The 22,748-nt window shown below is 41.5% G+C and overlaps 1 protein-coding gene across 9 annotated transcripts in view; it reads right to left on the reverse strand.

Annotated features, from left to right (window-relative positions):
• Window positions 1–14,923, reverse strand: part of col11a1a (collagen, type XI, alpha 1a) — a 93,709-nt gene extending 78,786 nt beyond the window's left edge. For 5 of the 9 annotated variants that reach the window (XM_061713888.1, XM_061713889.1, XM_061713886.1 and 2 more), the window contains exons 1-4: window positions 14,510–14,922; window positions 9,835–9,999; window positions 9,236–9,449; window positions 5,366–5,528 (exon numbers count right to left, since the gene is read on the reverse strand). In XM_061713888.1, the coding sequence (XP_061569872.1) occupies window positions 5,366–5,528; window positions 9,236–9,449; window positions 9,835–9,999; window positions 14,510–14,621 (654 nt within the window). In that variant the 5' untranslated portion in view covers window positions 14,622–14,922. Of the gene's footprint in view, window positions 1–5,365; window positions 5,529–9,235; window positions 9,450–9,834; window positions 10,000–14,509 lie in introns of all 9 variants that reach the window. The other 4 variants (XM_061713883.1, XM_061713882.1, XM_061713884.1 and 1 more) reach the window with 3 other exon arrangements.
• Between the last annotated feature and the right edge of the window lie 7,825 nt (window positions 14,924–22,748).

Genomic DNA, 22,748 nt, shown 5'->3' on the forward strand with positions numbered 1-22,748 from the left:
CGGAAACACAGAGTTCAACCGAACACCAAATCACCGACCTTATGAAACTTCCCACCGCTTCATGCAAAATCACCAGTAATATGACAAGAAATCAGGGGTGCAAAGCTTAACTAATGCAGACTGGTACCGGATTTTATTTTTAAATTGTTATTCAAAGCACTGGATAAAAAAAAAAAGAAGAAGGTCATAAAGAATATTAGCATAAATCCGCTCATGCTGACTTTTGTGAGACAAGACCAACATCAGAGCAACGGTTAAATGTACCATCTAGACTGTATTAGGCAAAATGTGCACCAGTGTTGTGCAAACTTATAGTGCACCTACACATTAAATCACCAAAAAATACTTAAGTAATTTGCTAATAACTGCAGCCACATTTCCAACACCAGTGAAAACTTCATATATGTATTAAGCAAATGTGAAATACCTGATATTTTAACTTCCTCTTTAAATCACATTTCCCCATGTACAAATCAACAACAATTAAGCTTGATGACATTATTAAGAGCAAACAAGAAGGGTAAAACATAATCCATTAAGTGTCAAATCAAAGTTTTAAGATATAATTTTACTAAAATGTTAAGGGAACCTCAAACATACAGTATGAATCAGATAATCATCACTCCTCTTGCCAACGTCTCAGACAGATTTCCTTTGTAAATAGCACTCCTGCACACAGGCGTCTCCCTCTCATGGGTCAATAACCTGTCTTCCAGAGTAAAAGCACAGCACCTAAGAAGAACCATCTCCCTGGGCCAAGATAAGAGAGGAGGAAAAAACATGATGTCAACCTCAAGAAGGAGCACCAAGAAGGATTCAGAGAGAGCAGCTGGGATTGTCAGCTGGAAGACACCTGAGCTGAGTTACACCAAGGCCCTCATTGTGGGTTGCTAGGAGGGAAGAAAAAAAAAAGGAAAAAGCACTGAGTGAAGCCAGAGCTCCAAAATATGCCCCCCAGGCTGCAGCGTAGCAGAGTTGTGGGCAACAGCAGGCTCATGAGTTCTGCCTTAATGACTGTGGTGTCAGAGGTGAATGAGTAAAAGGAGGGATGGAAAGAGAGACATGAGGTCAAGGTCAACGACAAATACTTGAGAATCCTTGTAAAGATCAACCTGACACTATCACCACCTGAGCTTTTAAAGGATTTAAAATTAATTCAAGCTGAAAAAAGGACACGCTAGTCCATTCAAATTTAAAGTAAAAGGTGATATATTACACTATGTCTTGATTATCTTTTGAGGTGCAAAAGTGTACAACGGTTAAAATCCCTCCCCTGTTCTTTTCCTGTTAGCAGGGCTATTCATTTTGTTTTATTCAACTCATACTTTTACTTTGTTCTAATGTTCAAACAATATGTATCTGAAAAAGCTCTGGACTGCAACACAAACAGGGGCGGAGTCGTGATGACAGGGAAAAGAAATAATGTAACCGGAGGACAGTGCCGTGACACAGCATTCCCAAAATACCCTCTTCCCTGACCCTCTTGGGAACTGTGATTTATGAAACAGGTCAAAGTAGGAGTATCGATTTACCAAACAAAGCTGCATGACATGATCAACACTCAGAAATGTTTAGTTGGGCTTTGGTTGCTCGTTTGTGCTTTTGTCCACCAATGTCCCCCTTTATACTACAATTACAGTGAGTGCAGATCATCGTTGCCTAAATCAAACCACAAAGTCGTTAGAACTGACTCTTTGACAGAACTTTGCCCGGGGCAGATATACCTTTAGTTTAACCGCACTCGCCTATAATTAGATTGATTAACAATCAAACATGACTGGAGGTTGTGGGTTTAGTACAGTAACTACAATAACTGGATTTTTTTAGCCATAAAGTAGCCCAAAACCTGAAAACTATGTCATTTACAGTCATTTGCTTACAATCAAAAGATATGAAAGGAAGAGAGGAGACTTTAACAATGTTTACGAGCAATATTCACCACTAACAAATGTGCTTTTATTGAAATACGTCTACTGATGATGTCCGGGGCGTTAAGAACTTGAGGCACAGGTATGTTTATAAGGGGGAGGTGGATACGGAGGAGTAATATCCAGGCATGAACAGACAGTCTCATACATTTGGCGCAGTAGGGAGGCCTCAAGGTGGGGAAGGTGCAGAGGGAGAAAGAGGTGAGTAGGGAAGAGTATGCAGCCAGGGGAGGGAAGGGGAGGGGAGGGGAGGGCTCATGAGGAAAGAAGGGAAGCCCGAAGGCGGAATGAAAGACTTCCATTCATCAGAGCCTCATCCCTTTGGTGGTCGCCTCCAGCCTGTGGCAGGTATGAAAAGATGTTTATGAGAAATGCAGGTCGGCTTATGAAACCAGACGCCAGAATTTGAATAGAAGAAAGAGTATAAATATTCCACAAATTAGCGAGCCTTCACTTTGAAATCAAAGATTTATACAATAATATTTTACATTTGACAATGTTTTCCTAAAATTAATTTATATGCTTATCAAGTCATCAGAAAACTTCTGGTTAATGAAAAAAGAAATCCTTAAGTCTGACTCCATCCCTCATTATAACCCAGGGCTGGAGGGCACCAGGTGGGGGTACTTCCTTCCCCTGCACTGTGCATGCATATCCCAAAATACTCCCAAAATGCAATGGGGCCTAAGGATCTCTGAGGACAGAAGGGACAGAAAACAGACAGGAGACCTGATCCGAGGGGGAAAAAAGACACACAGACGACTCTGTTAGCCGACTTACGGTTCCTATTTTCAGCCTCTTCGCTGGCACAACTCCCACTAAACACGCTGTTTGATATAAATGCTGGCTTGTACGCCTCATAAATCTAATCAAAACTGACTGAAATCAAATATGCGTATGAAACTATGCTCTATCCCATAATCAGTTAGTACACAATCTAATAACAGCAACATTTGCACGATAAACGACTTAAGCTGAATTTAACTAGTAAAGTTAAACGTTATTTTGTGAAGTCACAAAGGGTTTATCTAAACAGACCAATAGTAAATCTAGCATGCTCATTTAAATCTAATTAATGTAATATTAATCTTTCATAAATGATAATTGAAATTCTTCGTACACTTTTCTCTGATTTGTATTTGATGGTCCTGTCATTTCATAGTTTAGGCTTTGATTATGCCAGAGCCAGCTCAGTTTGCAGGAGTAACGCATGAGGAAAAACCCTTCAGCACAATGATGAAACTCTCCCAGACTTACACTAAGACAAGTGCAGGAGCAGCTCTCACTCAGACAGGGCATCAGTGCAATGACTCATCATTCCTGCAGCACTTAAGCTAGCCGACCTTCTCGTGAGCAACCATTCCTGATAAAGCCACAAGCTTCACTTCGCACCAGACAAGCGCACGGATGCGACGACAAGGCAGCGCCAATTATATCTGACCCCTGTTCGAATTAACCTCGAGATGAGCCGAGTGTCCAAGCGAGAAGAGCAGAGTCGTAAATGCAACGACGAGTAACTGCAAACACTCTTCAAGAGCGGATTTTCCAAACGGTTGGCTCGCTGTGTTAGGTGTAAATGGTAACAGCATGCAGCGACTTGCACGTAGCTGGAGACCTGTGTGTAGCTGAACAAAGACAAAATGTCAAATGTTGTAGTTTTCGGGTAAATGTGCTTGCTTTGAATCGTGTGCCAGCAAGTAGGAACAAGAGACTGGAAGGGTTAGGTAATGCTATATACATCCACTCTGGTAGCCATGGTATAAACTATCAGGTGGAACATTTCATGTCTTATCATGTTAATTGGTAGTAAAGGGAGAAACATGCTAAAAGCTATAGTTTTATATCCTATACCATTTAAAGGTCACATATGATTGTTTTGTATTTGTTTTTCTGTGCTGTAGTCTGGGGTGACTACCAGATTGAACATCTAAAACAGCACATCTGTCACATTGTTTGGGGCTAAAACCACTTTATTTGGTTCAGGCTACTATGACATCACAGATCCAAGTCACAGCAGATTCACCAAACATCTTTGTCTCCATCCAACCTAACATCATCTCAGCAGGGGGTGGCGCAAAGATGTAGCATTAGTTTCTCAAGAAGCACTGTGGTGGGGTGTACGGTGAAGTGCAGCCCCCCCCTTAAAACCACCATTTATAAAAACAACTGTAGAGATATATTATGTTATAGTATGTGACATACAATTCATTCATACTTTAGGATTTTGTGTCATCTTTTGCAAAAATCAGTATGTCACCTTTAAAACAGACATGACTTTGCAGTTGAAACTGTGTTTCTAGGACTAAACTGAACATTTGTATCCGTTCTGCCATTTCAAGTTGTGTTTCCAGAACTTTCAATCACACGTGGGTTTAAATGTTTTAAAAGGCATATTACCAGTAGGGTCACCATTACACTTTACAAGCAGTTTACCACTTCACAGTAGACTCTTTTTACTCCAAAATAAGTACAGGTACAACAACACAACCAACTCCCTAAAAACCTCTATCAGTAAACTCTAAAATCTTAAATGCATCTTATACGTGTGAAGTTTTTTTTTTAATCTAAAGAACTGGCCATCTATCAATCAAATGGATTCCAGTGCTTTGTGCAAATAGCTGTTGATCGGAGCCATTTAGGCAAAACAAAAAACAAATGCATTCATTTAATAATGATAATAAATCCACCTATCCAGTATCTATACCTGCTTCTTCCTATTTAGGGTCACCGGGACCTAATGGAGCTTATTCCAGCTCTAGTCAGAAAAAAAAGACAGGGGTCTACCTTTGACAGGTTGCCAGTCTTTCTCAGGTTTACACATAAACAAACAACCACACGCACTCACTACAGGCAGTTCAGAGTCAGCACTTAATCTGGCCTACATGTCTTTGGACTGCGGGGGGAAGCTGGAGAACCCCAGGGAGAACAGGCAAACAGCCCACGATAATGAATAATGAATATATTATAATGAATTAATACACCCAGTCAAAGGTTCACTTGATGAAAAAGTTTGCATTTTAAACAAAAATCTTTTAGTCGAACCCTTTTAGCCACTAGATGGTTGACAAAATGCAAATTAACAGCACCAGCGACACGAAGACTGAGCAGTTCCCTAATGGACGCATTTAATAACAATAGCATTTATATAGCACCTTTCATGGAAACCAAGGTCGCTTTATAATGGTGGTATATTATTCATTCACTCCTCATTCATACTTGGAGATGGTAAACTACATGTGTAGCCACCGCTGCCCTGGGGCCGACTGATGGAAACAAGGCAGCCAATCCGCTTCTCCGACCATTACTGGAACATTCATACACATTCACACACCAGACTGGAGGCAAGGAGGGTGAAGTGTGTTGCCCAAGGACACAACAGATGACTGGGGGGGACAAAGACAGAACAACCCGCTCTACCACCTGAGCCACGAGTTTACCTGGAAAACCTCCTCGTCCAGAAGTCTGGTGCCAAACACAGTGATGCCGCTGGTGCTGATGGAGCCGCTGCCGCTTCTCAGGAGAGGCTTGGTGATCTTCTTCTTACAGTCTACAATGATGGTGACGGTCTTCTTCTCCACGCTGATGGCGATGCGGTGCCACCTGGACAAAGAAGCAGAGATCAGGAATAAAAGAAGCTCCAAGCTGTAGAGAAGTCGTGTTTTTCCTTTATTGATTAGGTCTATTTCAACAAAACAACCAATCTGCTCCTTCACAAGCAGTGTACGTGAAGGGTCATGTGGTGTATAAAACATGGTGCTAAACTGTTTGTCTGGACCATTACTGTATGTTTGTACATATTAGACATTCTCAAAAAAGCCCTTTTCATCAAACTGAACTCAAAACATAAGTTTGTGGATGTGATTTATGGGATGAAAAAGGGGATTTCAAAGGACACCACAAATGTGTTTTTGATTTTTGGGGGAAGTGTTACAAAGCCATCTCTAAAGTGTTCAGACTCAGCCTCCCAGAAGTGGTAAACCAAGTCTATTAGAGAGCCCAGAATAACTTCTAAGCTTCAAAAGCAATAATCTAGTATTAATGTCCATCATCTTCAGAAGAATGAGCCAGCAGATCCTCTCAATAACACTGCTGCTTGTTCACGAGAATCCACGTCTCCGAGCTTGAAACCTGTTGGAGACGTCATGTAAACGGATGAGAGCACCGTCGGCGGTGTTGTGAGGACCCCTGAGCCAAAGCAGCAAATGTTGTTACGTCTGTTTGCCAATGGAATCAGAGCAGAAAGTGGGTCGCGCAGTGAGACAACTTGTGTGGCTCCACCAAAGATTGACTAAAGAAGAATACAGTTAATGTTGTGGAACAGCCAAGTCAGATTCCTGACCTTAATCCAACAGAAATGTTGTAGAGGTGCGTGAAGCAGGGAGTTCACGGGAGGAAACCCCTCCAACGCTGCAGGCTGGACGCTGCTCTTTCCAAGCTCATGTGCAGAACGGCTCAGCTGTTACAGGAGACAGCGAGCGGCAGATAATGCAGCACAAGGACGATGTCTGGCGTGATGCTACGCTGCTCCGCTCTCATTTTCACGATATGGTTCAATATTCCTCAGTAAAGTTTGGTGACGTTTTAAACTTCCAAGTAGGAATGGGCGATATTTTACCGTAAAAAAAATTCCTCACGATAAGAAATTGTCATCTCGCGGTAAAAACGATAAATTCCCGTTGATGACGTTTTTGTGTAAAGCTGATTTTTGGAAGGAAGGAAGGAAGGAAGGAAGGAAGGAAGGAAGGAAGGAAGGAAGGAAGGAAGGAAGGAAGGAAGGAAGGAAGGAAAGAGGAAGGGAAGAAGGAAGGAGAGAGCAGGAGGAAAGAAGGAAGGAAGGGGAAAAAAGAAGGAAGGAAGGAAGGAAGGAAGGAAGGAAGGAAGGAAGGAAGGAAGGAAGGGAGAAAAGAGGAAGGGAAGAAGGAAGGAGAGAGCAGGAGGAAAGAAGGAAGGAAGGGGAAAAAAGAAGGAAGGAAGGAAGGAAAGAAGGAAGGAAGGAAGGAAGGAAGGAAGGAAGGAAGGAAGGAAGGAAGGAAGGAAGGAAGGAAGGAAGGAAGGAAGGAAGGAAGGAAGGAAGGGGGAGAAGGAAGGGGGAGAAGGAAGGGAGAAAACAAGGAAAGGAGGAAGGAAGGGAAAAAAGGAAGGAAGGAAGGAAGGAAGGAAGGAAGGAAGGAAGGAAGGAAGGAAGGAAGGAAGGAAGGAAGGAAGGAAGGAAGGAAGGAAGGAAGGAAGGAAGGAAAGGGGAGAAGGAAGGGAGAAAACAAGGAAAGGAGGAAGGAAGGGAGAAAACAAGGAAAGGAGGAAGGAAGGGAAAAAAGAAAGAAAGAAAGAAAGAAAGAAAGAAAGAAAGAAATAAAGAAAGAAAGAAAGAAAGAAAGAAAGAAAGAAAGAAAGAAAGAAAGAAAGAAAGAAAGAAAGAAAGAAAGAAAGAAAGAAAGAAAGAAAGAAGGAAGGATAAATTCCCGTTGATGACGTTTTTGTGTAACAAACATGGCGGATCTGAGAGCGAGATAGATTTATAGTTGAAAAGGTGGAGTTGAATTCGTATTTTTTTTATCGTCATTTTTATCGTTATCGGGATAAATGCCAGAAATTATCGTGATACATTTTTTAGTCCATACCGCCCATCCCTACTTCCAAGCACCTGCACGTTTAATATAGTCTCATGCTTTGAAATCAAAGGGTTACACGGGATCCCACATAGAGTGTGACACCTCCCTTGTCTCTCAATCACTTTCCGCTGCACTTTGGAGCTCCTGCATACCAGGCAGCGGTGGACCACATTCTTGCCCTCACACTTTGGCCCTGTTTAACACAGGATTACACTCATTAAACTCCAAACTTAATCCTCCTTCTGGGTTACTCGGCATGACAGACATGGTGAACATTGTGGAAAGTGTGTGTCAAGATCCAGCATGGCCTGCCTTCCCAGAACAGGAGACGCACAGTCAAAACATTGTTCCGAGGTGGAGGATGAGCCCTGCCAATATTGCTTCCCGACGTGAGACCCGGAGAACAGTTTATTACAAAAATGGTGTTCATAATTGACTGTTAACTGTCCAAATCGTGTTATAAAAAGTGGAAAATGTTCTCAATGTAATGCTTCTCCACTAATCTGTGCTGAGATTAGGGAGAAGTGAACGTGCACCTCTCTGGGCTTAACACTACAGCACAAAGGATTACTTGTAACCTTATACAGCAGACAGCCATATGCAGACTTAAGTGGGTTTAAACAAGTGTCTTTAAGATTTGTGGTGCATAATAATCAGAATTTACCGAATAAAACAAGAAATGTAAACTCGGCCTTATGAGTGGCATATTTAAAGAACCACAAAACGCAAATTCAAATTCTTTTCATTCTTTTCTTTTCAAATTCAATTCTTATTTTTTTTCACCCTCAAAATCACCGGTGTGTATCTTTTCTTTTTAATCTCACCAGAAAAACATACAACCCCAGGAGCTGCAGACGGTACACAGCATGAGCCATCGAGGATTTCGACTTGGAACCAATTCAGACCAAGAAAAGCTCAAATCCTCTCCAAAAAGCATTGTTCATGAGACACCAGTTCACAGGAAGTGCATACACAAACAATTCAGCGTGCTGAACTAACACAGAGCTGGCTGAGAACACCGTTCCCCCGTGCTTAAAGGCACCCACAAAGCAGCGATTGTTGCCATGAGAGTTTGGGAGGATTTACCCATACTTCCCTCTGTTGTCATAACAGCGTACACACAAGATCTCATCTCCAGCTAATTTGGATCACAAAATATTGTCGCTGGGCCCCGACTTCTTTGTGATGTTCAGAAAACAAACACAGCATGCTTACCGTGGGGTTAAAAAACAAAGGTTTCATATAAAGAATGTGTAAAATCCTTTTTCCAGAGTGTGCATTGTTTTGGCAGCATCTGTCCACCTGTCCCGTCTTGCACCGTCAGCTACATCACAGCTCTGAGTGACAGTTTTGGGTTATTTTTTTAAACTTGGGACCAGATAATCAGGTTTATGCTAAAAGGTTAAGAGCAGCGTTTCTGGGAGCCCCCCTCTCTCTCACTCTGAAATAACAGAGGCAGTGAGTTCATGGATGAGGTCAGCTTGCCCAAAACAGTCCTACTGTGGCCCAATAATCCAGTGACTCCTTGTCTGGCCTGTCTCTGTGCCCACGGACCCCCGAAGGGAAGGATAATCCGGCGATGAGCACCTGCGGTGCCGCAAGTGGGAAGATCTGCACTGCTTTCTTGCAGATTTTACACAGACATGATGTGCACGATCGATACGTGGGCCAAAGACCGCGGGTACAAATGTGTCATACCTTCCATCGGCAAGATTGAGCGCACGGAACAGGGGGTAGTCCTCCGGAGCCGGCTTGCCAGTCTGATCCTCGTACAGGAAGACAGGTGAGCGTCCCACTTCCATGCCCAGCTGCTGGACTCCCTGCTCATTGTAAATGGACAGCAAGAAGGACTGGATTCCAGATTTGGGGCGCACAGTGGTCAGGATGGAGAAATCCTCAGGAAAAACACCACCTGCGTGAGGAAAAGAGGCGGGGTGGAGCAGACGGGTGCAGTAGTGAGAGGACATGTAACTGAGGAGACTCCAAACTTTACAATAGGCTTACTAGTTGCCCACTTCAGTACTACAAGGCATCTCGGTCAAATTTAATCTTTTCAGTAAAAAAATAATGACAATTGACTGTGTTTTACTATATAAAACATCATAAAGGTACAAAGTGCTGCAGAAATCACAGAAACCACACAGGAGTGGGACAAATGTCATTCATTTTTGCAAAAATATGACTCAAAGATTGTAAAACAAAAACCTTTGTGCACAGTCAACAGTCACGCACGTACAAATTCATTTAAAAAACAGTCATTTCAGAAACAATAATAGAAGCTGAGAGTGTGTTCTTACCAGGCATTAGCTGTGTGGTGGGGGCACTGATCTGGATCTGCTTGGCAACTCTGTAAGCTGAGTCTGGCTTCGATGCTCTTCGGTTTGCACAAAATCCCGATGTTTTTGTCACTCCTTCGGGGTAATTTTGAAATGCTAATACTTTTAGGACATCCACTGGCTCTGCTGTTCAAAGAGCAAAGGAAACATTCGTTAGATCGTTTGTACGTTTTCCAGCAGGAAACATCTGACCCGTCATAGACGCCTCGGCAAAGCCTGCATTGTTCACTTTAATAAATGCTGTGTTAACAGGACACGTTCTCCGCGTCGTGCTGGCTAAATGACAAAATACAATTCCCACAAAGTGTGTCTAAATAGTTCAGTCCGCCGATCTGGCTGTTCTCTGCAGGCTCGTATAACAGGAAACATCCGTGCATGCCAAACATCACAGTTAACAATGTGCCAACAGAGGTCCACATCTATCTCACCTGGATAGGTTTACCTATAAAGAGTGCTTCAATCTGATGCACTTTACATAAAAGGGCCTGTGTGAGAGCCCACAGAGGCCCATGGGAATGTTTGATAATACTGCCTGACTGTTGGAGCATCCACACAGAACAAGCTATTTGATTCTGAAAGTACTTGCTAAAGTATTTGCCTTTTTTCTTATTCAAGCAGTTTCTAAGCCAAACAGAATGAAGTCACGTAATGAACCGTTGAATCCATACTTCTATTGTTTTTAGCTCACTGTGGGTGGGCAGTGTGACTAAAGCCTCATAATAAACTAAAATGAGGGCTTGTCGTTTTTGTTGGGAGATGTATGAAGGATGTGCCTGTAGGCATCAACACAGCCTTTGTCATTAGATACTCCTTTGGTTGGCATCAGGATATCAGTTAAATGTTTCACTCATCTAACATCATGTTCAAAACAGCTGGGGATTCAGGTTTAATTATTCACCCCAAGTAAATCACTCCATTGCAATGTGTTTGTGGAACTCAAAGATTTTCATCTGAAAGACAATATTTTCTGTTTTTCCATGTCACTTTCCATTAACTTTTCAGTATGTGGTGTAAAATTATGGAACTCCTTAACAACTGATTTAAAGGATTGTAAAAATATTCACCAGTTAATAAAGACAACACAATCAGACAATATGAATTTAACGGGTAAAATATCTTTGTTATTTTTTGTTTTTGTATTGTTGGTGAGTTAGTGCGTATGTTTTCTTATTTTTTTGTTTTGTTTTTTCATTATTTCTTTTTTTTTGTATTATATAAGTAGTGACTGTTGAACAGACGGACAGACCATCTTCATACGAATTGTTTTATTTTTTTTGAGAAAGGGGCTTGGTATATAAGGCTTTCTTCTTTTTGCCCCTTTTCGATCATGGAATGGAACATGTATGTGAACTATTTCCATGATACGGAATAAATAAAAATGAAATGAAATGAAATGAAATATATGCAGGTGCAGGTAAAAGGAGTTTATCCCCTTCAATACATCATACATAACGGTAGTCCCCAAAATCCAACACTATACACCACAACTACCTCCAGTATCTTGCAAACATCCCCCTCCTTCATCCTCCATAATGAGGCTGAACAGGAACAAACGAGTGTGGTCATTGTGGAACCTGCACCGTCCGACTTAACCCCTCTCAACTGATGACAGAGGAGGACGAGTCAAAAAAAAAGGCGGAAAAAAATAGAAGCTGAAGGACAACATGTCCATTTTTGGGAGGACGAAGCAACTACTTATTTTGGAGCATGAACTGAGGATCTCATTGTGAGTTTCTGCAGAGCTGCTTTCAGTTCAAACTCCGGGACTCATGCGTTCCAGATGTGGCAATAAGGCCGGGCTACAAACCTCGCACAGTGGTGCTGAGAAAACACCAACGGGGATCAATCCATTGAGGTGGCCTGAATGAGCGGATGCCGATTTTAGAAACCTGGATCTGATGATTTTGGTGAATGAAAAACGAGGTTAATGGATCCTGCAGATCATCATGCTTGATGGTGGGAAGCGTGGGAATAGCGGTATGACACGCCACCCCAAACTGATTTGATATCGTCTCTGCCGTGTTCACAGGTGTACTTCTCTGTAAAACTTTGGTTCCAACAGGTAACCTGGCACTATTTTCTGGGCTGAGGCCAGAAAGTCAGACTTAAACATACTGAGATTTACAGAAAGGTAACATTGCCTGGTTAATAGAGGGGGAACCTTTCCACCTGCAGCTCCCTGAGACTCTAATAACATCTTCAGTCAGAGTGTCTCTCTCTCTCTCTCTCTCTCTCAGTCTATATACCCCCCCTCTCCCACTCTCCCTCTCTGCTTCCTTTAACCTCCACCACGCTGCCGGCTAAAACAAGACGGCTTTATGCTTCTGTCATACCAAGGGAACTTCACAGAGACCTACCCACGTTTTCAAAGCATTCCTTCGGACTACTCAGCCCTGTTTAAGTTTTCCTTATTTATGCTTGCATTAAAAAGAACAACATCTACACTGTAAGATAGTGTTTAAAACTTTTCAAAACTTTTTCCGAACTCCACGGGGGTCCGTAGTAACAGGAAAGGCCAATTGAAGGCCTTCATGACGCCCTCATTTCAAAATTTCAATCTAAATACAGCTAGGCATGGAGTAAAAGAGGATTGGTCTTTAATGATAATGCAGTAAGTATTAATGTATCATCATCACCTCTGCAGACAAAGGATTAACACAGACCTGCATTTTCCCGGTGTAGCATATTAGGCAGCTCTGAAAATGCTAGCTTTGTCTGCAGGAATGCACAGCTGAGCTTGTGCCCGAGGGGCAGAGGGAACGTGTCTGTGCATCGCTAGATGAAGAGGGCACCCTGCAGAAACAGATCTGACTGCTATTAAGCGCTCACGAGAATCTGACTGAGACCTTGGAACATGGAGCCTGCAGCAGAATACCTCAAATTTACACTAACAGGCTGGAGAGGGTGAGCTTTAGCAAAGGGGAGATTGTTCAATTGGAAGTGCAATTCCAGGAGATTTAAGTAAAACGTCTCGACAAAAATGAAAGAAATCAATAAAAAGAGATTGACAGTTTCCTGGGTTTACATATTATGAACGGAAACTGCAATTAAAAGCCTATTAAACCCAAAATATTGTGATTTAATATGAAGGAAGAAGATTGTGACACCTGATCAGCTCATATCCTTCATCAATCGCATTCACACATATGTGAATATAAAAGCATTAAGAAAAGATAATAATTTCAAAAAGCTGACGAACGGTCAATAATAACTCAGCTGTGCAACCAAACGTGAAAAATGCCAGCACTCAAAATCAATGAGCTGAGTCAAAATCACAGTGTGCCGTTATTTTACTCTTTATAACCATACGAATGTCCGAATTCTCTGTATCTGTATGCAACACAAGATTCTTCGAAAGCTGCCTATAGGCCAATGTGTGGGGCCTTAGTAATCCTGAAGCATGATACTTATGGCTGTCTCGGTGGGCTAGGCCCGTATGCAGGCCTGCCCTTTGAAGGCTCTGAAATCATAGGGAAGTGCAACAAGGACCATCATCAAATAACTGCTCAGCACTTAGACGGGAAGCATTCCCACCAATCACACAACTCAGCCTTGTCCGGGAGCCGAGCAAACATCTAAGTGCAAAGTTGGAAGCTGAGAGAGGGGGAGGCGATGGGGCAAAAGGGGGGGGGGGGGGGGGTTGCACAAGCTGTTGGGCTTTGGTGTGGACCAGGTCAGTGTGGAGATAGGGTGAACCTGCCTGGCCACTTTGGCTTTGCTCTGTGCACTTACAGTCCCACATCTGTAGCCATTTACCATCAAACCTGTTACACCATCAGAACCGTATGCCAACAGATCACTAATATATCAGTTAAAAACTTATGAAAACCTCATAAAATCTAAATAATAATTCATTTTGATGGGTCTTCAATGCAGATGACAGAATCGCATCCAAACAAATCAGAAAAAGTCCTAATTTCTTCACAATTCAACTGCTTTCCACTGAAATAAATGATTTTAAACTGATGTGGGCATAATCAGTGGTTTCGGCACATTTACATCTCAGTTTGTCTGCAACATGACAGAAAAAGCCCAAGCTCCAAGAAAAATGTCCAGTGCCATCTGGCTGCAGAAATCCACCCTGCTAACACATCCACCCAGAGGACCAGAGCTCTAACAGAGGCGTCTTTGAGCCCCGGTGAATGTGTAAAGGCTGATTTATGGTTCCGCGTTACACCAACGCGGACCCTACGCCGTAGGGTTACGCGGCGACGCACACCGTACGCCGTAACCTACGTCGTACCCTACCGCGTAGGCTCTGCGTCGATTGAACGCGGAACCATAATTCAGGCTTAAGGCAGGCAATGCTGCCCCTGGTCTTCATAAGCACATACCAGCGGCTTAGGAGCAACTTAATCAGGCACCGCGTTTCATCCTCGGGGGGACGCCATCCATTCATGCGCAAAAGTAACCAGGACCGTGTCGGAATGGGCACAATTATTTGGGAATATGCTAGATGTACACAATTCACACTATAATCCATGCAACTTTTGTTGTGCTTGTTTAGCCTGGTGACTTCTAGGAAACATCAGCTCAGTAACAATGTTACAACTTTGGAGATGGGACGGGGAGAAGGCGCTTGGCTGAGTCCAGGTAGAGTAAAGTCACCGGCGCTTCGGGTCCCTGTTAGTCTTACCTGCCGTGACAGCAGCCTGCAGAAGCAGGCTTAAAGTAATGAATGTGGTTACAGCGGAATCCATAAAGCATCCTTTCGTTTTCCACCTTGTGGACCACCTTTGCATCTCCATGGTTGCGCGCCCCGCAAGTGAACAAAACTTCTGGGCGACTTCAGGGTATCTTGCGTTGTTTCTTGAAGTACGTTCCTTTCCACAATCCCAGGTGAAGATGGATCCCGTCCTACAGAGGAGCCATATGTGAACGGGGGGTGGGGGTCAGCCTCTTCTCTCAGCCCAAAACGAGGCCAAAACGGTCCTCCTTCCCAGCGCCCAGCCTTCACAGTGAAGGGATCCGGGCTTTAACCAGAGCGCACGCACTGCAGCCGCTGCTCTCGGTGCGTGCGCGGACGGGAGGGCTGGCCGAGCTCCGCGAACCACAGCCGCTATTACAAGGGAATAAACATGGGAACCAGCCCCCGATTAGCAAATCACGGTGCTGGGAGTGCTGCTGCGGGTCCTCCCACCGGCCCCGGGACGCGCCCCCGCGGCTGGAATCATGGATGGATGGATGTGCGTGTCCGTGTGCGTCCCAGGAACAACCAAGTCAAGATGACAAAGTAGAAGCCGACTGGCACGGAGAGAAAACACACTGGCAAGATGAAACTAGCTTTCATCAGACAGTGGTCATCACAAACAAGACTTTAGGAGAAGCAGTTTAAGATTAACAGCACACTGATACTACGGAAGAGTATTAGGGCCAGGCAGGAGAAAAATAAAAATAATATTTTAGAGGAAGATTTTGTTTTCATTATGCACTTCGAGAAAAAAGTCGAAAAGTCGTGAAAAAAGTCGAAATGTCGAGAAAAAAGTCGAAATTTCGAGAAAAAAGACGAAATGTCGAGAAAAAAGTCGAAATGTTGAGAATATTGTTGAAGTATAATTTCGAGGAAAAAAGTGCACAATAAAAAAAAATCTTCCACTCAAATTTTTTTTCTCTTACTTACTTAGGCCTACTTACCTAATACTTCCGTACTGATACAAATATTGTGCTCTATCTCAGTGTTTCCCAACCCTGGTCCTCGAGGCACCCCTATCCTGCATGTTTTAGATGTTTCCCTGCTTCAGCACACCGTGATAAAAGTACGTGTGTCATCAACAGAGTTGTGCAGACCTTGGTGACAAGCTAATTAGGACCATTAATTAGAATCAGGTGTGTTGGTGCAGGGAAACATCTAAAACATGCAGGATAGGGGCCCACGAGGACCATGGTTGGGAAACACTAATTACTTAAAAAAAAAAAAATAACTTTTTGCATGAGATTATTATGTAGATCAAGAAAGACTAGTCTTTGTATAAACTATTTAATTGTTTGTATGTAAATAATACATTTTGCAAGTACAGGCAACTTAATTGTGTTAAGTTGACTTTATTTACCAAAATTAATTTGACTTTACTTGCAAATGAATTTTGTACATACTAAAAAGTAGTTTATACAAAGACTAGTCTTTCTTGATCTACATAAAAATATCATGCGAAAAAGTTGACTTAATTTTTTACATTTAATTTTTTAATAGAAAATTGTTAAAGGAAAGGTAAATACAACAAGATCATTGCTTGTTGTTTGTGTGTAAATGAAAAGATTGCCTGAGATTACATAAATACTGCTTGTTAAGGAAAAAATGCACAATGTCTTGTTTTTTGAACAAATGCAGATTAAGTTCAAAACTAGATGTATTCATGTAAAACAACAAACTTCATTCTTAATTGTTAATATCACAGATTTAAATATGTTATATTTACGTGCGCTTAGATTTATTTTTTTCAGTGCAGAGAAGAGAACAACTCAGGTGTACTAGGAAGTTGACATCACTTTGAAGTGTTGCTGCTATCTGTTATGACCACGAATACTAAAAAACCTGAGCAGAAAAATGATTGTTGATGGTCTCATTGGTCACTGAATCAAAAATGCTGCAGACAAAATCCATATTTTCCAGGTTATGGATTTCTGTAGTTGCTCATCCTTTCACTTGCTTCATGTTGAGCTGATAAAACATCTCTCACCACCATGAAGAGCCCTCTTCTTATAATACCATGTGAGGATGTCTTTTTGTTTTCACGTGAGTTTAACATCTTATTTGCAGATTATAGGAGTACATTTCATTAAATATGCACATTATATCCCTTCATGTCATAAAATATTCCTAAGAAGACCCTTTTTAACTAGGCCCCCAGCTGCAATTAGGTCCACATGTCATAGCAAAAAAAAGTTTGTGCCAGCATGTACTTCTGGCAAATGGCAACATTTTGAAATGCAAAAGTGGGAAATGTTGATAAATAACTAAATTAGAGTTGAAGATGATGTCTATTTGGGTGTCTGAAGTACAAATCACCTTTTTTTTGAACGACCACCCAAGTCATTCAGTGAGTGCTTCATGTGCGCAGGGATGACCCAACTTCCCCATCTTTATCTCCACGCATGCATGTATGTGGATCAAAGCTGTAGGGCAGGAATAAAAAGAGGAAAGCCCTAAGAAGAAGAAAGAGTTAGACTGGAGTTGAGTGACTGACCTCATCAACCAAAACCAACTGTTATAAGAAAGCTGTTTAAAAAGTGATCTTTTATACTCTTATGTCTGACCAAAGAACATCACAGGCATTTTATGTAGATGACATGACATTCTTTCAACCTTTTCTAAATGACTGGTACAAAGACACGTCCTTTAAGATTCCCAGACAAACACATTTTTACAACAATGTTTCAATTAAACTATATTTTTAGTAGGTTTCTGTTTGAAATGCCAACATCTATACGCGTTCCCTAAATAGTAAACAATTGCAAGGACTTGATGCAATCAGATCTCTTCGCCTAACAGCCTCTCCTGACAGGAAAAGGCTGCATGGATGCTGACCAGGCTCCGTCTGTTAGCCAGCTCATCATTCCCTGCCAGCCAGACTGAGTCCGGCTTAGCCAAATAGTATCAGATGCTGCTCCCAGATGCCCACTGGCTCAAATCAGAACTAATTCTCTGGGACTTTTTGATGTCTGGGCAAGAGATAGTCTCATGATACGTCTCATCCTTGCATGGTTTGTAAAGTACGGGCAGTAACTCCAACACATCCGGCTCCAGTGGCTCCTTTTCTTGACGATCCACGTAGTCCCTGTTGAATGTGTAAAATGCATTTGTTTTGGGTCACAGAAAATTTTAAAAACTTGGAATTGCTCTGGTTTAGATTTTAGTTTTCCAGCTTCGAGGAGCTACAAAATAGTTTTTTGGTGATAAGAGCAAATTCCTGTTTAACGGTATATTTGTTCTGAGGAGTCAGTCAGCAATGCCTGATGTAGCTCAGAGATGCTCGGCTGATAGCAACACATGGCAGCCTCAGGGACGATAAGCTATGCAGCGGTTTGATTTCCTGTTGGATGGAGAAAATGTAAATGCTGAGTGAAGCACATTTGCCTTTTATCCACAAAAGATGCTTTGAACTTTAAAAGTTTTTTTCTGATTACTCATATAAATGTACCTTGCGGGCCACCCTACATCTAAAAGATATATTTTTTGGGGGAAAACTACAAAATTCGTATACTTTTTTAAAACCACTTTACCTTTTTTTGCGCTTCATTTTCTTTCCTTAGATAATTACGGTAACCATGCCATTTTTATTGACAGTGATGTACAATAATACTGATCCATGATTCACATGAGTTATCAGTTTTATTTATTTTTTAATTAATTAATCCAGATGTAAAAGCTAGTGTGTGTGTTCATGTGTTATGAAGGGTGAAAGTCAACAATATCATCTGAGAATAAATAAAACACTAATTCATCTCAAAACGGAGGGATTCAACTATCAAATTAATTGTCAACGATTTTCTGTCTCAAGAATGGACCTATTTAATTATTTTTGTTTTCAATTATTTATTTATTTTGTGGTCACTGTACTTTGACTTTACCTAACTCTGTAGTATTTTTTAAATCAAGATTATGTTTATTGTGAAAAGTACAAGGCAGATATCTGAAAATGAATCATAATCAGGGATGAACAATAACTTTTAAATATTCAAATATAAAATATAGGAAAATCATATACTTTATGCAAATATCATTCTGATATGCCAGTCAGAATAATCATAATAAATCTGAAATAATATTTTAGCTTGAAATGCTCATTCTTAAATTATAAAACGCAGTATGCAGTACAGACTGCAGCGTTGGTCGTCTTTCATACGTAGTAATGCACCTGAGCGCTGTGGCCAGATTCTGCCGTCCTGCTGCATCCTGCTATAGAAACCTGGTTGGAAACGTTTAGACTGAGACGGGAACAGGAGACAAAAGATGGACCGTGAATCTCCTGATAAACAAATTAGTATAGTGGAAATTTCTGATCCCCTGAAAAGTAAACGTGTCAGTCCACCAGTGTGTGCTGAAAAAGACGATCTTGAATTCTGGACGTAGGATCCCTGCGAATGAAAAACAGCCTCCAATGTAAATACAACATGACATCAAAAGAAAGCCGGGCGTGACTTTGCATCCTCTGTTGGAGAAAACTCAACTCCTGCCGCCAGAATCCAAAGCTGAGCTAATTAACAACAAATTATTTGGGATTCCAATGTGGCAAAATCCCACTGTACCATATGAATCCGGTTGGCTGAATGAGAAACACACTATGCACCCACTGGGTGAGGTTAAAAAGCACTAAAAGAGTAAATGTTTAACATTTACAAAAACACTGCGCCTTTGTGCCACAAAAAGAAGCTTTAAAAATAAATGAGTGTTGTTTTTACAGAAATGTGATAAGAATAGTTCTCTCACTTGCCCTGACTTTTCCCTGACATGGTGCTGGAACACAAGCACTTTTCAGGAGCGAACCTGGGCTAACCACCGGCCACTGTCCGTCAGTGTTTGCACGCTGAGCAGAGGAGAGCATAAAGAGCTCATTCTGCATCGTCTGGTCCTCCTCCTAACGCAAGCAAGAAAGCCTTCCCTCACTCCAGTAAGGTTATATATCTGGCCGCCACAGTATTTCAGAAGCATGAACACGCTCCACAATCTTGTATTAGTTAGTAGGTTCACTGTGTTTGTAAGTGAAATCCCTTTTGATGTGAGGCTGTTTAAATATCCAACATCTCAGTGCCTCAGTTTTGGATTTGTTTCAGTCCGGTGCTTATTGTTTACTTTCTTTAGGACAAAGCATGCAATATGACATGTATCTGCCTATGCACCATTGGGCATGGACCAAAATCTTAGTGAATCCCTCCCTGCTTAAGAGACAGGATACATTTTTGACAGATGAGCAACCTTCTTCAACTGTACTTTACAAATCCAGATACAGCATGAGTATAGTTAAAAAAGAAAACCCTCCCCAGACTTTCTTGTGCGCAGCAGTCCGCCTGGTCTGGGCCGCAGGTGTCCATAATGGGAAGCAGCTTGATCCAATAGAACATACGAGACAGAGAGCGGCGGTCCTGTATCCAGACATGCAACAAGCTGCTTATATATCTGAGAAAGACCGGAATGTCCCGCCGTCTGAGCTCACTGTAGCTGAGATGCATCCGAAGAGAAGGCCGCAGTCGATGAACGCATCGTTTCAAGGCTGCTCCTTGATCATCAGATCGTAGTATATAATCATCAGATTGATCATTATATACTACACGAGGCAAACTGCACCACATCGCAAGTACTAATAGTCATAAACTTCCTCATGGGTTGGTTTAGCTTAAAACGTGTAGATGATATATTTTAAATTTTCATTTCACTAGCTCAGGGGTCGGCAACCCGCTGCTCTAGAGCCGCATGCGGCTCTTTTGTGCCGCCCTAGTGGCTCCCTGGAGCTTTTAAAAAAATGTTTGACCTTTTTTTTCCTTTTTTTCTTCTTTTTTTTTTTCCTTTTGTCTTCTTTTTTCCTTTTTTCCTCTTTTTTCCTTTTTTTCTCTTTTTTTCTTCTTTCTTTTTTTCCTTCTTTTTTTCTTTTCTTTCTTCTTTTTTTCCTCTTTTTCTTCTTTTTTTCTCTTTTTTTCTTCCTATGTCCTTTCCCTTTTTAATATTGACATTTCGACTTTTTTCTCGAAATTTTGACTATTTCCTCGACCTTTCGACTTTTTTCTCGACATTTTGACTTTTTTTCTCAAGATTGTATTTCAACATTAATCTTGACATTTCGACTTTTTTCTCGACATTTCAACTTTTTTCTCGACATTTCAACTTTTTTCTCGCAGTGCATAATGAAAAAAAAATCTTCCCCCAGTTATAACTAATATAGATACATGCAGCATGTGTTGCCTTCATTCTAAGGCTTATACAAGACTTTTCATTTTTCTGCGGCTCCAGACATAAATGTTTTTTGTGTTTTTGGTCCGATACGGCTCTTTCAACATTTTGGGTTGCCGACCCCTGCACTAGCTGAACATTCACATTATTGCTGCCATGAGAGCTTCATGCACAGTTGTGTGTTACACTAATGTCCCCTCCTTAATAAGACAACGAGGAGATCTGCTTTCACACTAAAATAATTTAGTTTCACACTCGTATGTGAGAGTAAAGTCTATTAAAAAGATGACAGCAGACATATTCTGGAAATCTACTCCACAATTGCCCTTTCTAAAGGTGGAACTGTCAAAGTTCAGCAGTAGGAGCTGGTCTGCTGGGACCCTCATTTGGTATGGAAGAAAGTTATATGAAGTCAGGGTGGGTGGCCCTCAGTTAAACTTGTGGGTATTAAACTTTAGATAGGCATCTGTGTTTGTGTGTGTACACAACAAACATTATTTGCTGCAGGTTCTGCATTTTTGCAGCAGAACCCCACAATAGCCAATATAGACAATAGACAATGTTGTGATGCTGCTCCTTCTTTCAGCGTGCAGCTACAAGCCCCTGATGAAGTTCATCTGCAGCCCACATGTTACCATAACAGACACAACCTCTTTAACCACCAGCTAAAATAATACTTCACATTTCCCAGGATGATCTATGTTCAGTTGTAGTCGCTTTCATTCATAAAGCTCTTTTTAATACATCGCTCTTCTTCTGCTGGCGTGAGGACCCACATGCAGAGCCACCGAGGACTGATCCCTCAACGGAGGGTCACTTGGCCAGAAGCCAGTCTTCGACTGATTTGGAGCTTGTGACGTTCCTTTACATTTTACGTGCTGAGTCACCCATTTTTACCACAGAGCCCCCATTTCAAAGAATTTTAAGACTCAATTCCAACTAAACAAAAACAGCCCAAAGGCCTATTTTATACAGACTTTGCAAACACATCATATATAATGGTTTCCATTTGTACCGGTATGTGGGTGGATACATGAGGACTGAGCCCCTCAATACTCCTCCAATTATACAAAACTGTTCATTCTTTTTTGTTTGTTGTTGGTTTTTTTTTATTTTGATTAGATTTTTTTTTTTTATTTAAATGCTGATAGATGACTTTCTTTGAATACACAGTTTATTTTTAGAGACAAACACAGTATTTAAACCGTACGATGCCAACTCTGACTTCCACCTTCGTCCTCAGCATTTGGGTGAATAAAAAGAAAGAGAAGCAATAAACCAGCCGAAATGTTTCAAAAGCATGAAGAAAATTGAACAGACAGTTGAAATCATGTTTGTTTCTTAGCAAATGATGAAATGCCATAACTGCCAAGAAAGCATGGGGGTTACAATACTTTCTTTGTAGTGCAGGCAAACAAGTAAAAAGTGAGCACACACCAGGTTCCAGGGTGACTGATGAAGACATCAGACAGCTCACGTGTGTCTGCAAGTTTGTGTTCATACAACACAGCCTTTGCGAGTGTCTTCTCTTAAAAAAAAGGGAGAAGAAAATCCTTTAACACCACTTTTAAACCAAGTGAGAAATCAAACCGTTATTGATCACGCCGCAGGTTCGCCCACTGGAACCATTTAGGATGAAAAGTCTTTGAGTTAAGACTGTTTATTTATTCAGTTTTATGAACAAAACACACAAAATTCACTTCTTTGTCTGAGAATAAGTTTGCTGTAACGTCTCAGTCCCAGCTCAGAGCAGATCATCTCTTACTGCAGTTTTACCTCAACGAGCTCCACCAACAGCATCACATCCTCCTGCATTCGCTCAACATCCAAAGTGGGAAGTTAAAAACTTCTTTGCTCTTTTCATTTTGATTTGTTTGTTTTTCTTTTTAACAACCATTCTCATAAGCAATTATATAGTTTACTTACAGACAGCAGCCTTTTGCAGTCTTTAGCTCAGAGTCCCTTTTATGACATTGACACTTTTATATGTGTA

This window comes from Cololabis saira, chromosome 22 (assembly GCF_033807715.1).
Source record: "Cololabis saira isolate AMF1-May2022 chromosome 22, fColSai1.1, whole genome shotgun sequence".
Classification (NCBI taxonomy): Eukaryota; Metazoa; Chordata; class Actinopteri; order Beloniformes; family Belonidae; genus Cololabis; species Cololabis saira.